General features: G+C 41.5%; 1 protein-coding gene across 1 annotated transcript in view; it reads right to left on the reverse strand.

Moving 5' to 3' along the window:
• Positions 1-13781, reverse strand: part of fmnl1b (formin-like 1b) — a gene marked incomplete at both ends in the record, with an annotated part of 27159 nt that extends 13378 nt beyond the window's left edge. The window contains 9 exons of the mRNA XM_079236936.1: positions 796-889; positions 1019-1095; positions 2151-2238; positions 5325-5468; positions 5550-5633; positions 6406-6479; positions 6849-6932; positions 7220-7303; positions 13650-13781. Coding sequence (XP_079093062.1) covers positions 796-889; positions 1019-1095; positions 2151-2238; positions 5325-5468; positions 5550-5633; positions 6406-6479; positions 6849-6932; positions 7220-7303; positions 13650-13781 — 861 coding nt within the window. The remainder of the gene's footprint in view (positions 1-795; positions 890-1018; positions 1096-2150; positions 2239-5324; positions 5469-5549; positions 5634-6405; positions 6480-6848; positions 6933-7219; positions 7304-13649) is intronic.
• Positions 13782-14224: the final 443 nt, after the last annotated feature.

A 14224-nucleotide genomic window follows, 5' to 3' on the forward strand; every position in this document is an offset into this window, starting at 1 on the left:
ATGTTGTAGCAATGGAGTCTGGATGTTAACGTTGTAGCAATGGAGTCTGGATGCTAACGTTGCAGCAATGGAGTCTGGATGTTAACGTTGTAGCAATGGAGTCTGGATGCTAATATTGTAGCAATGGAGTCTGGATGCTAATGTTGTAGCAATGGAGTCTGGATACTAATATTGTAGCAATGGAGTCTGGATGTTAATGTTGTAGCAATGGAGTCTGGATGCTAATGTTGTAGCAATGGAGTCTGGATGCTAATGTTGTAGCAATGGAGTCTGGATACTAATATTGTAGCAATGGAGTCTGGATACTAATATTGTAGCAATGGAGTCTGGATGCTAATGTTGTAGCAATGGAGTCTGGATGCTAACGTTGTAGCAATGGAGTCTGGATGCTAACGATGTAGCAGCTCCATCGGTGCTCAACAACATATATCTTTGTATGTTGATTGTTTGCATGTTAACGTACATTTGTATTCCCCATGTTAACAGCTTTGGAGGAATATTGTCTTTTTTTCGGAATGAGGGAAATACGTTTGTGCATATGAACGTCGTCGTAGTGTTTTGACAGATTTAAGTTATAAAAAATACAAATTATGACTGCTGAAGAACCACAACAGGGTTAAATCTTTCAAAGTGAAGCGTCCTAATAGACGCCGCTTTGGCCCCCGACTCGATGCCGACGAGTTAAAACTGTTCGCCTGTGACCAGTAAGACCAGTCAGACCAGTTAGTGTGGACCCACAGAACCTCATCTCACGGGTTTGACATCAACATGACGTAATGCAGAAGTTCAAAGGACCTCTTTGAAGTTGTCGAAGGCGGAGAGGATGATGTCGTGGCCTCCTCTCACCAGGCACACGGCCGCCAGCAGCTCCAGCACCAGCGCCTTCGTCCTGAGGAGCAGAAATGAGCACCAAGTCTCTGGATTAGTGAGCCGTCACGCTGAAGGACATCGATGACCACGTGTCGTGAGGTCAAGGTGAGCTCAAGGTCGACACAGATGTTAAGGTGAGTTTGTGTACCTCGGGTTCCTGTTGTTGAGGCTGAGCGTGATCTCGTTGACGCAGCAGGGATGCTTCATCACCTGGTTGAACCCAGACTGACACACACACACACACACACACACACACACACACACACACACACACACACACACACACACACACACACATACACGCGTTGCGATTTAAAAACAAAAGACTTGACTTGATCATATTTAAAATGTATATTTTCTATATGATTTAACTTCATCAGAAGTTTAAATGTTTAAATTAAAAGTAAATGTCTGCCAGGAAAGAAAACGTCATTTTTATACATACATACTGGATACAATGTTTTACTTTTAACCCACTTTTTAAGGTATAATTTAACATTATTTTGTATTACTCTTTTTTTTTTACCTAGTAACTAATCATGTATTGATTTGGGATTAGCGTCTCTTCATTACACGTCCCAGTAATTTTGATTTTGTAAATTGGATTTTTGCTTTTTAAATCTAAAATATGTTTGAAAAATTCAAAATTTTGAATTTGATTTTCACACTTTTGATAAATAAATACATAAGTCAGAGTTTCAACAACTCAGTATGTGAATCAATATAGACTAAGACTGTTATATAATGTAAAGTTATATTATTACACATTTCTTAATTGGAATTCATGTAAAATAAAATTTCAATCTTTTTTACTTTTTGTTTTGATTTATGCAGTATAACTGCAGAAATGTGCCTCGCAATGAACCTGTGAAACATGGCAGTTATGTTCCTCATACCTGGTAGTTCATGATGGCCCGTAGGCACATGATGCACTGTTATGTTCCTCATACCTGATAGTTCATGATGGCCCGTAAGCACATGATGCACAGGGTTATGTTCCTCATACCTGGTAGTTCATGATGGCCCGTAGGCACATGATGCACTGTTATGTTCCTCATACCTGGTAGTTCATGATGGCCCGTAGGCACATGATGCACTGTTATGTTCCTCATACCTGATAGTTCATGATGGCCCGTAGGCACATGATGCACTGTTATGTTCCTCATACCTGGTAGTTCATGATGGCCCGTAGGCACATGATGCACAGGGTTATGTTCCTCATACCTGATAGTTCATGATGGCCCGTAGGCACATGATGCACAGGGTTATGTTCCTCATACCTGGTAGTTCATGATGGCCCGTAGGCACATGATGCACAGGTGCACGTCGTCCGTCTGGCTGGCGGCCCGCGCGCTGCGCTGGACTCTCCTGTGTTGGAGAGAGTTGAATCTGCAGGTGAGAGACGCTGAGGTTACCTGTCGCCCACGCAGGAAGATAAAATAACCGTGGAAGGTTCTTGAGGGTAATGCTACAGAAGAACCTTTTCTGGTTCCACAAAGAACCTTTCAGACCGAGGTTCTTTAACACTATAAGCCCCGTTAAGCCCCAAGGCATTTTTTAGGATTCAGCTCGAAATAGCATACCCAAACTAAAAAGGGTGTATCTCTGCAACCACAAGGGCTATTTGAATAATGTTGGTGTTATAATAAAGGCAACCCTTGTGAGCTTTTGGTCAGATGTGTAAATATTAGTATATATGTTGCTGGCTAAGAGTAAATGAAGATTGAAACACAGACAAAATAAAAGTTCCAGGTCCGCCTATAGAAAAAAGCACTTTCAGGATGATTATCTCCTTGAAATGATGCTTCACTAAGAAGAAGCCCTGAGGCTCTCCACATCATAGCACAATATGTGAACAGTCTCTCTGCACTGTTTTCACTTGAAAAAGTGAAGCAGAACAAAGTCAGAGAGGTAAAGTACAGAGAGAACTCAGGCGAGAATGCAAAATTTGCATTTTCGCGCATCTGTGACATTTTAATTTTTTCATGTAGCAAACCTTATATTTCACTTTAATATGACTTATGGTGCTAAATAAACTTGTATTAGTGGGGATTTACTGAGGGAAATGCATTTTTTCTTATATTTGATATTTTCTCATTTTTTTTCAAAATTTGCTGACTCAGCGATTTATGTTGCTGTGTTCTTTGGTTCATATCTCGGTGATGCTTTGCAGCAGAGGGATTTGGTGAATAGATTTGGAATCTGTGTGGAATTGTCTTGCTTTTTGCTATTTGTCTTTTTCTGATAGCACCAAGCTACGGGCTGCTAGTTCCGGAAACATGCAGAGTGGGCTGACTCGTGACAAAATAATAACTATTTTATTTTATTAATTATTTTAGTTGGTGTTTGAGTTGTGTTGAAATGGCTGACTAATTATTGTAGCCCAGGTTCTCTTGTTTAATTTGATGTGTAGCATCAATATATTTGTTCATGATTATTGTAATGTTTTACACAGTTTAAATACATTTCTAAAAAATGACCTATATAGGTCCATGCGGGGCTTAATTAAAGAACCTTTTCCTGAAACGGCTCTTTAAGGAACCCACAAAGGGAAGAAAAGAACCTGAAAAATCTTCATGGGCTCAAAATAAAGAATAATTTTCAAATGGTTCATTCAGTCACAAAAATTTGGAGAAATTGTTTATATATATATATATATATATATATATATATATATATATATATATATATATATATAAAGATATATATATATATATATATATATATATATATATATATATAAAGAAAAATATATATATATTATTATTTATATATATATACATATATATATAAAAAGAAAAAAAGAAATATATATAAAGAAAAATATGTATATATTTTAAATATATTCTTCTTTTAAAAAAAAAAATATATATATATATATATATATATATATATATTTATATATATATATATATATATATGTATATATATATATATATTTATATATATATTTATATATAACTACGGACCCCAAATCATGGCAAGGTACTTTTTTGTGTACAAATGTATAACATTCCCCAAATGATCCAACAACTTTTTAATGTCCCAAAGAACCAAAGACATAAATAACATGGGTCTTTAATAGGTGACGGTTCTTCGGGGAACCACACAGCTTTTTAAATAACTATTTAAGAACTAATTTGTTCTCTTTGTAACGTCGTCTAGTTGTTTAGCGATGCGTTCGAGTGTTGCTCAGACATTTCTCACATTCATAAATAAACACACACGTGTAGTCTGAACTAGAGCCTTTCAGACGGTGTGAAAACACGCCTGTCAGAACTAATTTAAATATTTTACGTTATTATTTAAAACATTTCTAGAACTTTCTACTATGATCTAATGTATATTATTATTAATATTGTTTATCTTGATATAGTGTATTGTAAAAGTAATGTAAAGATAATACGTATTCGTATGTATACATAAATAAATATAAAGTTTATTATACAGTTATTACATGGCATCCAGCCGGAGAGAACTTCCTCTAGTTAGTTTGAAACGAATCGTGTTTGTGTGTGTAATAGGATCCATACTGTGTGTGTGTGTGTGTGTGTGTGTGTGTGTGTGTGTGTGTGTGTGTGTGTGTGTGTGTGTGTGTGTGTGTGTGTGTGTGTGTGTGTGTGTGTGTGTGTGTGTGATAGTATTTGGATATCAAGTCTCGAGTCTTTGTGTGTTTGTTTGTTTATTCTGAGCAGAAGAACGGTTTCTGTGTGTCAACAGGGTTGGTGTGGTTTTGTAATACAAATATACAATGTGTGTACTTGTATACATGATGTGCACTAAATATATTTACAAAAACAATGTTTGTTTTTTTAGGGTTTACAATACGGCCAAAGGCATGTGGACACACTTGTTACACATATTGTTATGATGTGGGTCTGTTTTTATTGGAAGGAAATGTTAACGCTGCAAACATTATATTGTATTGAAGAAGACTTGAAACTAGAGATTGAGACATAAACTCATGTTTACAATGTTTACTGAGGGAATACATCAAGAGAAGTAGAGTCATTTATATAGACTTCTATACAACCAGAGGAGTCACTCCTGGTGGTCAGGAGAGAGAATGCAGCTTTTAACACATGAAGCATATACTTCTATACAACCAGAGGAGTTTCCCCCTGGTGGTCAGGAGAGAGAATGCAGCTTTGAAACATGAATCATAGACTTCTATACAACCAGAGGAGTCGCCCCCTGGTGGTCAGGAGAGAGAATGCAGCTTTAACACATGAAGCATATGCTTCTATACAACCAGAGGAGTTGCCCCCTGGTGGACATTAGAGAGAATGCAGCTTTAACACATGAAGCATAGACTTCACTTTTCAGAACCCGCAGGTCAATGGAACCGCCGTACGTTAGCCGTTAGCTCCTGTGTTGCTAGCATCTCCTCTTATATCTGTTGTTTACAATGTGGCCTCAACAGGGATCGAGGACCAGAAGGTATTCACACTGACCTCACTGTGAAGGCCTTGCTGGCCTTGGAGCCGCTGTGCGTGGGCGAGTTGCTGGCGCTTCTGCTCAGATCCTCCATGGACTTCTCCACAGCTTTGCTCTTGCCAGCGGGCGGCGTGCCGTTGTCCAGCGCCTCCGCCTCGTACCTGTGAGTCACGGGACGCAGCGTGAGGCGACGGGAGGCGGACCGGACTCATCCAACACGCAACGGGACGGCTGATACCTACGTGACGGCGCTGTGGGCGAAGGACAGGTAATCCACCAGAAGGTCCAGGCCGTGGTTCTCCTCGCTGAGGAACTCCTGAGCCCAGCTGCAACGAGGAAACACCTTGAGCTCAGGGACGAGGTGAGGAAGGACGAGGACGCTGCATCTTGAGGACATGTCCTCACGTTTAATGCATGACAGAAAATCATTCTATTTACGTGTTATTACAGTTAGATTTTTTACGTCTTTTTTTTCACGTATTTCTTTGTAATTACTAGATTTTTGTCTACTTATTGGTTAGTTTTTGTGACTATGTTGTTGTGTTTTTTTTGTCGAAAAAATTCTAGATTAAATTTTTTTTTTTGTGTATTTAAATTACATTTTTTCATCTTGATTCTTTCTCCTGAGTCTTATTCACCTCTCACATTTCTTGTTTTAATATTATTTTATGAAGTCACATTTTAAAACTGCAAAAATAAAAGGAAATTGTGATATATGTGTATGTATATATATCACAATTTCCTTTTATTTTGCAGTTTTAAAATGTGACTCGAGACAAGATATGTGTATGTATGTATATATATATATATATATATATATATATATATATATATATATATATATATATATATATACATACACATATCTTGTCTCCAGATTGTTCAGTTGAAACGTTGAAAACGATGTTACATCTTTTTATTTAATGCGTGAAAAAACAATTACAAGGACAAACTAATGTTTCCAAGAAGCTTTTCAAAGGGTTCATTTATTGTCTTCACACATAGACACACATGACTTCAATTAAAACCTCTTCAGATATGTCAGTGTCGCCTTGAGTGATGTCATCAGACGGCGCCGTGAGGCTGCAGGAGACTCACCCGATGCAGTTGGTCCTCAGGGAAATCTCCAACTCTCTGAGGACCTGAGTGGATTCCTGCACGCGTCTCTTAAACTGACAAGGGAACGTTGTAAAGTCAGTGAAATAAAAAGATCTGTTTATTAATCTGTAGCTTGAATTTAAGAAGAAATCACATCAAAAAGAAAAAACGTCCAGAACAAGCAACAAACGGCGTTTATCTAAAAAGAACAAAGACAGCGACACAGATCTGAGGAACACGTCTTGTTTTCATCTAGTTTAATGTCCTTTACTGGCACAAAAACAGGGACAATAATCAGATTATAAGAATTAAGGGAACATTCATAAAATAGCAGGAACACATTGCTCTGTGTGTATGTGTGTCATTCTCTGCCACACAGATAATGTCAAGACTTTTACTTTTTCCCAGAAGCATGTTGATGAATCACTTATTGGGTCGCTTACCTTCCGACTGACTCCTCCGTGCTCCAGGTGACTCTTCAGCTTCTCCAGGTAAGCAGACGGCGGGTTCTTCACCTGAAACCGCTCCTGGAGATGCAGAAGAACACACACACACACACACACACACACACACACACACACACACACACACACACACGTTTTGCAGTTGTAATTATTATTTCCTATTGATTTGAGCAGAGTGAGCCACCGTCTGATGGTGAACTCTGCCCCTGCTGTCCGGTGCTTGGTCACCACGTATTGATCACCACGTGATGGTCACCACGTATTGATCGCCCCACACTGCACATGAACACATTGATCGTCTATTTATGTATTTATGTGTTGTGAAGTCAGCAGAGAGACGTGAGACCCACCTGGTCACAGATCAGATCCCACTTCTTCTCGCTGTCGTACTGGCTGAGGATCTTCACTTTGTCTGGAGGAAGATTCATCGTGTTCTGAAACAGAGACAGAGGATTCAAACAATTATATTATTATTTATACATGTTGAAAAAATGACTTTTCTAGTAATAACGGACCTGATTCCATAGTAATAACACATGACTGATCTAAGTCTGTAGTAATAACACATAACTAAATGTAGTCATAACACATGACTGAATGTAGTAATAACACATGACTGAATGTAGTAATAACACATAACTGAATGTAGTCATAACACATAACTGATCTGTAGTAATAACACATGACTGAATGTAGTAATAACACATAACTGATCTGTAGTAATAACACATGACTGAATGTAGTAATAACACATGACTGATTCATAGTAATCACACATAACTGATTCTATAGTAATAACACATGACTGAATGTAGTAATAACACATAACTGATCTGTAGTAATAACACATGACTGAATGTAGTAATAACACATGACTGAATGTAGTAATAACACATAACTGATCTGTAGTAATAACACATGACTGAATGTAGTAATAACACATGACTGAATGTAGTAATAACACATGACTGAATGTAGTCATAACACATAACTGATCTGTAGTAGTAACACATAACTGATTCATAGTAATAACACATGACTGAATGTAGTAATAACACATGACTGAATGTAGTAATAACACATGACTGAATGTAGTAATAACACATGACTGATTCATAGTAATAACACATGACTGAATGTAGTAATAACACATGACTGATTCATAGTAATAACACATGACTAGATTAAGAACAATAACACTAAATGATAAATGTTGCTTTGTGTGCAACATTGAGGACAAACTGTTCATCTTTAACTCTGAAGGCGTCGACGACAACGTTGTTTGTGTGGATGACAAAACAACAATACTTGATACTCTTCACACACACACACACACACACACACACACACACACACACACACACACACACACACACACCCGCCGTGGCGTCCCATCTAACACAGACACATCAGCTGCACTAATAATAACCTGACATGGAACTGGACTAGCCGACAGGAGACTAACTCCTCGCTTTGTTGCACGTCTTATCCGCTCCTCCTCTTCGTCACTCTTCACGACGAAGAGCGGCTCCTTCCCGAGGTCGCCGGCTCTGAGGAATGTCCAGCGGCTACTTTGTGCCGACCTTCCTCTGACCGCCAGGCCTCAGCCGAAGCTGTTACATCTGACTTTGGTTCTTTTAGAATATGAAGTGGGATAAAGAGAGGCAGTCTAAATGCTGGAGTCTTAATAGTGGCGTCTAAATACTGGAGTCTAAATGGTGGCGTCTACATACTGGAGTCTATATACTGGAGTCTAAATGGTGGAGTCTAAATACTGGAGTCTATATACTGGAGTCTAAATGGTGGAGTCTAAATACTAGAGTCTAAATAGTGGAGTCTAAATGGTGGCGTCTACATACTGGAGTCTATATACTGGAGTCTAAATGGTGGAGTCTAAATACTGGAGTCTATATACTGGAGTCTAAATGGTGGAGTCTAAATACTAGAGTCTAAATAGTGGAGTCTAAATGGTGGCGTCTACATACTGGAGTCTATATACTGGAGTCTAAATGGTGGAGTCTAAATACTAGAGTCTAAATAGTGGAGTCTAAATAGTGGAGTCTAAATAGTGGAGTCTAAATACTGGAGTCTAAATAGTGGAGTCTAAATACTGGAGTCTAAATAGTGGAGTCTAAATACTGGAGTCTAAATAGTGGAGTCTAAATAGTGGAGTCTAAATAGTGGAGTCTAAATACTGGAGTCCACTGTGTGGACGTTGGCGTGCAGAGCTGAAGACCAGGGGCAGTAAATTGCAGTGGATCAATGTTGTTGAGAGGCTGGATGTGAATGTGATCAATCCGGCCTGAGGATCAATACGTTTATAACCGACCCGCTGGATCACAGACAGACAGCCTCAGCTCACTCTAATACTTCAAGAGTGGACGTCTGTGTAGACGAGTCAGACATGTAAAATACACACAGTCGACTTTCATATTTAGTTTAAGTCTCATCTCCAGCTCGCTGATGGCCGTGTGATGGAGACCTGAAGAGTGTGAAAGCAAATCACATGACAACCTCAGTGTGTTCAAGGAGGACCAAATCCCTCAGAATGCTGATTTAAGTGGCGTTGAAGAGTAAAGCCAGTGACCTTTTACACGTTATCTTCCCGTCTCTGAGTGATGCTCAGAGACTCTGAAGGCGCTGACGGTCCCAAGCGGACGGATCGATGGGAACGCCGTGTGAACGGGAACGAGCTGCGCTTGCAGCAGCGGAGGAATAATTACTGCTGGACTCTGCGTCCTCCTTCCTCTCCCGGTCAGCTCCAAACACCAGGATGTTTAGGGATGCAGGAACAGGCATCACTAAGCCTGCAGAGCCCTGAAGCTCCGCCCCCGCTAAGGCACAGTTTACGACACATTTATTATTAATTTATTACGTTTAATAATATTGAATGTGTCCAAATTGCACCAAATTCGACAAAGTTTCTGATAATCTTTGCTTTCTGGTTAGATGAAGTGAAAACACACCGAGAAAGGTTTTAAGTTCAGACAACTCTCTGGTGTCGACCTGTCAATCACCTGGTAGCCCCGCCCCTAAAGCGTCCCCTGCTTTATGGTCTGTTCGACTCTAAATGACCATAATTTACTAAATGAACATCATGCTGTATTGAAGAAGACTTGAAACTAGAGATTGAGACATAAACTCATGTTTACAATGTTTACTGAGGGAATACATCAAGAGAAGTAGAGTCATTTATATAGACTTCTATACAACCAGAGGAGTCGCCCCCTGGTGGTCAGGAGAGAGAATGCAGCTTTAACACATGAAGCATAGACTTCTATACAACCACAGGAGAGACAATGCAGCTTTAACACATGAAGCATATACTTCTATACAACCACAGGAGTCGCCCCCTGGTGGTCAGGAGAGAGAATGCAGCTTTAACACATGAAGCATAGACTTCTATACAACCACAGGAGTCGCCCCCTGGTGGTCAGGAGAGAGAATGCAGCTTTAACACATGAAGCTTTGGCTTCACTTTCCAGAGTGCCTCCTGGTGAAGATATGGCTTTAAAAAGGTATTTTTTGATATATTCTGATCATTCCTGTGAAGCTAACTATCAGTTTAACAGAACACTTGAAATAGCTCAGCTTCTTAGCAGCTTAAAGGGATAACAAGTGAGTGAATGTCTGTGTCTGTAAATACAGTACACAAATCCACAGAGAACATTTATAATTCCACCCACTGCCGCATTCCCTGTTGGGAAATAAGCAAAGTGTTATGTAAAACACAGAGGGGGGGAGGGGGGGGGGTACATTTGAACGTGGCCTCAGAGTCACAAACATCGCAGCACTGTGAGGATTTCTGTGGCTCTGATATCGATTCTCTCAGTTGGAAAACACTGCAGTGGAATCAGACTGAATCCATCTCCATGTGAGCGGAGCGTCAACAAGAGAAATGTAGAGAAGATACTCACTGGCTTTTTAAAGCACATAAATACTGCATGTTGACATGCAAATATGAGCACACACACACACACACACACACACACACACACACACACACACACACGTTGGGCCTCTGCAGAATGAGCATCCCTCACTGTTAGGCTGGTTTGTATGCAGACGGAGTCTCTCCTCTCGTTAGAACAGGAGGGTTTTCAATGCCGACTCAGCAGAAGTAGAGGCGGCGGGGGGGGGGGGGGGGGGGATGATCTACATTCTGTGGGACGGGACGCCGCTGAAGCAAAAACAGCAAAACGTGTTGAGCAGAGGGAGGGGAAATGTTGTCGGACTTAAACTGCAGCAGAGTGACGCCTGTTTGTGTTGGAGAGCCGAGACGCATGCTGGCGTTAGATTCATAGTGTGTGTGTGTGTGTGTGTGTGTGTGTGTGTGTGTGTGTGTGTGTGTGTGTGTGTGTGTGCACCCATGCATTGGAAGTAAAGACTTCATATGCCAACAGCCACCCGCATGCAAAACCAGAGGCCAGAGCAGAAGCTCAACGGTGCATGGGATCGCTTATCAGCGCACGCTTTGTGACGGCCGAGTTTCAGCACTGAAACAAGTGTAAATATACTGCATTCACAGTGATACAAATGCAGTATTTTGCTGGGACACTATGTAACCAGAAGTATGTGCACATTGCTTTTTTGTGTAGTTTTTGATGTGCAGCTGCTTTTCTTGGTTTGGACTCCTTCAGTTGGGAAATCTTAGAAAACTATGTACAATTAATCAAATTCTCATCGGCCGACTGCGTGTAAAAGTGTCAAAAGACCACTTTCAATGAAATACTGTGATCACAGTCGACAGACTGAAGGAGACATATTTACACCGTTTATTGCAGAGCTCAGCAAAATACTCCAGAATCACTTTTCGATGATTTTCAGTCGAGGAATTGGTTCCAGGGAAAGATCGTCGTTCGGGTTGACATAACTACGGAGGTGCCGATGACGTCTCCTGGCTGACGGACCGGAGGAATGCAGCTCGGCAAGTCGTCCGGCCGCATGTTGAACATAGCTGCTCGTCTCGGCCGGCTCTTTGTCCCAGTGACGAGGAAATCAAGTTATGGTGGAGGAATGCTGGTCGCCGGGGACTCAGTGTTTATGTCAACGAGGCTTTGACTCGGAGCCGAGTCCATACAACACGTAAAGGTTGCGACCGGAGTCTTTATCACGCTCAGCAAAAAACAATAAACGTTGAATGTCTCACTCTTCCTCCGATCTACAGGTTCCAGTCTACGCAGCAAACAAGGTTGTGAAGAAGACTTCTATGTTTTATGAGGAAGAAAAGTCATTTAAATCAATTGTCAGATCTTGAGGATTGAAGTGACTAAAACAGAATGGAAAACTCCTTTCAGTACTATAACAACAATAAGAGAGGCTGGTGTAAATAATATCTGCACCTGTAAAGTAGTCACAATTAATATGTTGCCGGAAGGCGCAAACGCTAGTTTTGACAATTACGTTACGTGTATAGAAGTATATGCTTTATGTGTTAAAGCTGCATTCTCTCTCCTGACCACCAGGAGTGACTCCTCTGGTTGTATAGAAGTCTATGCTTCACGTGTTAAAGCTGCATTCTCTGTACTGACCACCAGGGGGCGACTCCTCTGGTTGTATAGAAGTCTATGATTCATGTTTCAAAGCTGCATTCTCTCTCCTGACCACCAGGGGGCGACTCCTCTGGTTGTATAGAAGTACATGCTTTATGTGTTAAAGCTGCATTCTCTCTCCTGACCACCAGGAGTGACTCCTCTGGTTGTATAGAAGTCTATGCTTCACGTGTTAAAGCTGCATTCTCTGTACTGACCACCAGGGGGCGACTCCTCTGGTTGTATAGAAGTCTATGATTCATGTTTCAAAGCTGCATTCTCTCTCCTGACCACCAGGGGGCGACTCCTCTGGTTGTATAGAAGTATATGCTTCATGTGTTAAAGCTGCATTCTCTCTCCTGACCACCAGGGGGCGACTCCTCTGGTTGTATAGAAGTCTATGATTCATGTTTCAAAGCTGCATTCTCTCTCCTGACCACCAGGGGGAAACTCCTCTGGTTGTATAGAAGTATATGCTTCATGTGTTAAAAGCTGCATTCTTTCTCCTGACCACCAGGAGTGACTCCTCTGGTTGTATAGAAGTCTATATAAATGACTCTACTTCTCTTGATGTATTCCCTCAGTAAACATTGCAAACATGAGTTTATGTCTCAATCTCTAGTTTCAAGTCTTCTTCAATACAGCATGATGTTCATTTAGTAAATTATGGTCAAACAGACAAACAGACCATAAAGCAGGGGACGCTTTAGGGGCGGGGCTTCAAGGTGATTGACAGGTCGACACCAGAGACGTAGACGGCGTCTCTACGTCCACACTGGTCACTTCCTATTCACTGGTTGCAAACTAAACCAAGATGGCGAAAACTCGAGGCTTCAAAACATCCACAAAGCAACGCCGGCCACGCCCACTTCTTAAAAAGTCTGTGGGACGAAGCGGCTCAGACCCAAAAGTGTGTCCACACACTTTTTGCCACACATTGAAAACCTCTCTGTCACATCTGACCTTCTCCAAAATATAACCTCATGAAACACATCTTCATAAAGACGACAATCGAACCTGAATTTTAAAAAAAAGGTTTGGCTGCACCTCTGATCAGCTCGTAAACAGCCCCCCTCTGCAGGGAGCCTAATGCGGCAGTAAGCCCCGGCATAAAGGGCCCCTATGTGTCAGCGCCCAGCGGCGTTGTGTACCTGGTACTGCGATAAGCTCGTCCGGACGACGCGCACATTTCCAACATATTCCAAATTCTTTGTTTTCTCTGCGTTCAGACCCACACAGTCGGACTCACCAGCACGGCACCGAAGCGCTGCTCCAGTTCCTCCTCAGGTGGCATCGGGAGTTTGAGCCCCGCTTGTCTCTGGGGGCCCGCGGGGGCCGCCGACCCCTGAGGCACCTCCATGCTCCCTGCTGCGTTCCCCATGATTGTAAACAAGAAATCCCCCCCAGAAAAAAACCTGCCAAAAGGGTTGTGATAACAAAAATGGTTGTGTCTTAGTTGATCAAAGTGTGAGGCTCTGGCCCGTGACCTTTCGTTATTTCCATGACCCCAAGTCTGCGGACCGCTCACCACTCGTCTATATTGTCAGAGCAGCGGGGTGAAATCCAGCCCGGCCTCTGAATGAGAGCCCGGTGCATTATGAAACCCTAGAGAGAGGGGAAGGGGATATCCTGAGGGTGACGGGCCGGGTGACAGCTGAGGGAGAGAGGGAGAGGGGGAGGAGGTGTGAGAGTTCAGAGACCAGGCCGCGATGAGAAGAAGAAACACAAATTAAAATCGAGCAGAAAAAAAAAAAAAGAGAAGACTTCTGTTATTTCCCTATGCACAGGTGAGACAACTCTGGAAAGCGACTCCACGAGCTGCAG

This window comes from Taurulus bubalis, assembly GCF_910589615.1.
Source record: "Taurulus bubalis genome assembly, chromosome: 2".
NCBI lineage: Eukaryota > Metazoa > Chordata > Actinopteri > Perciformes > Cottidae > Taurulus > Taurulus bubalis.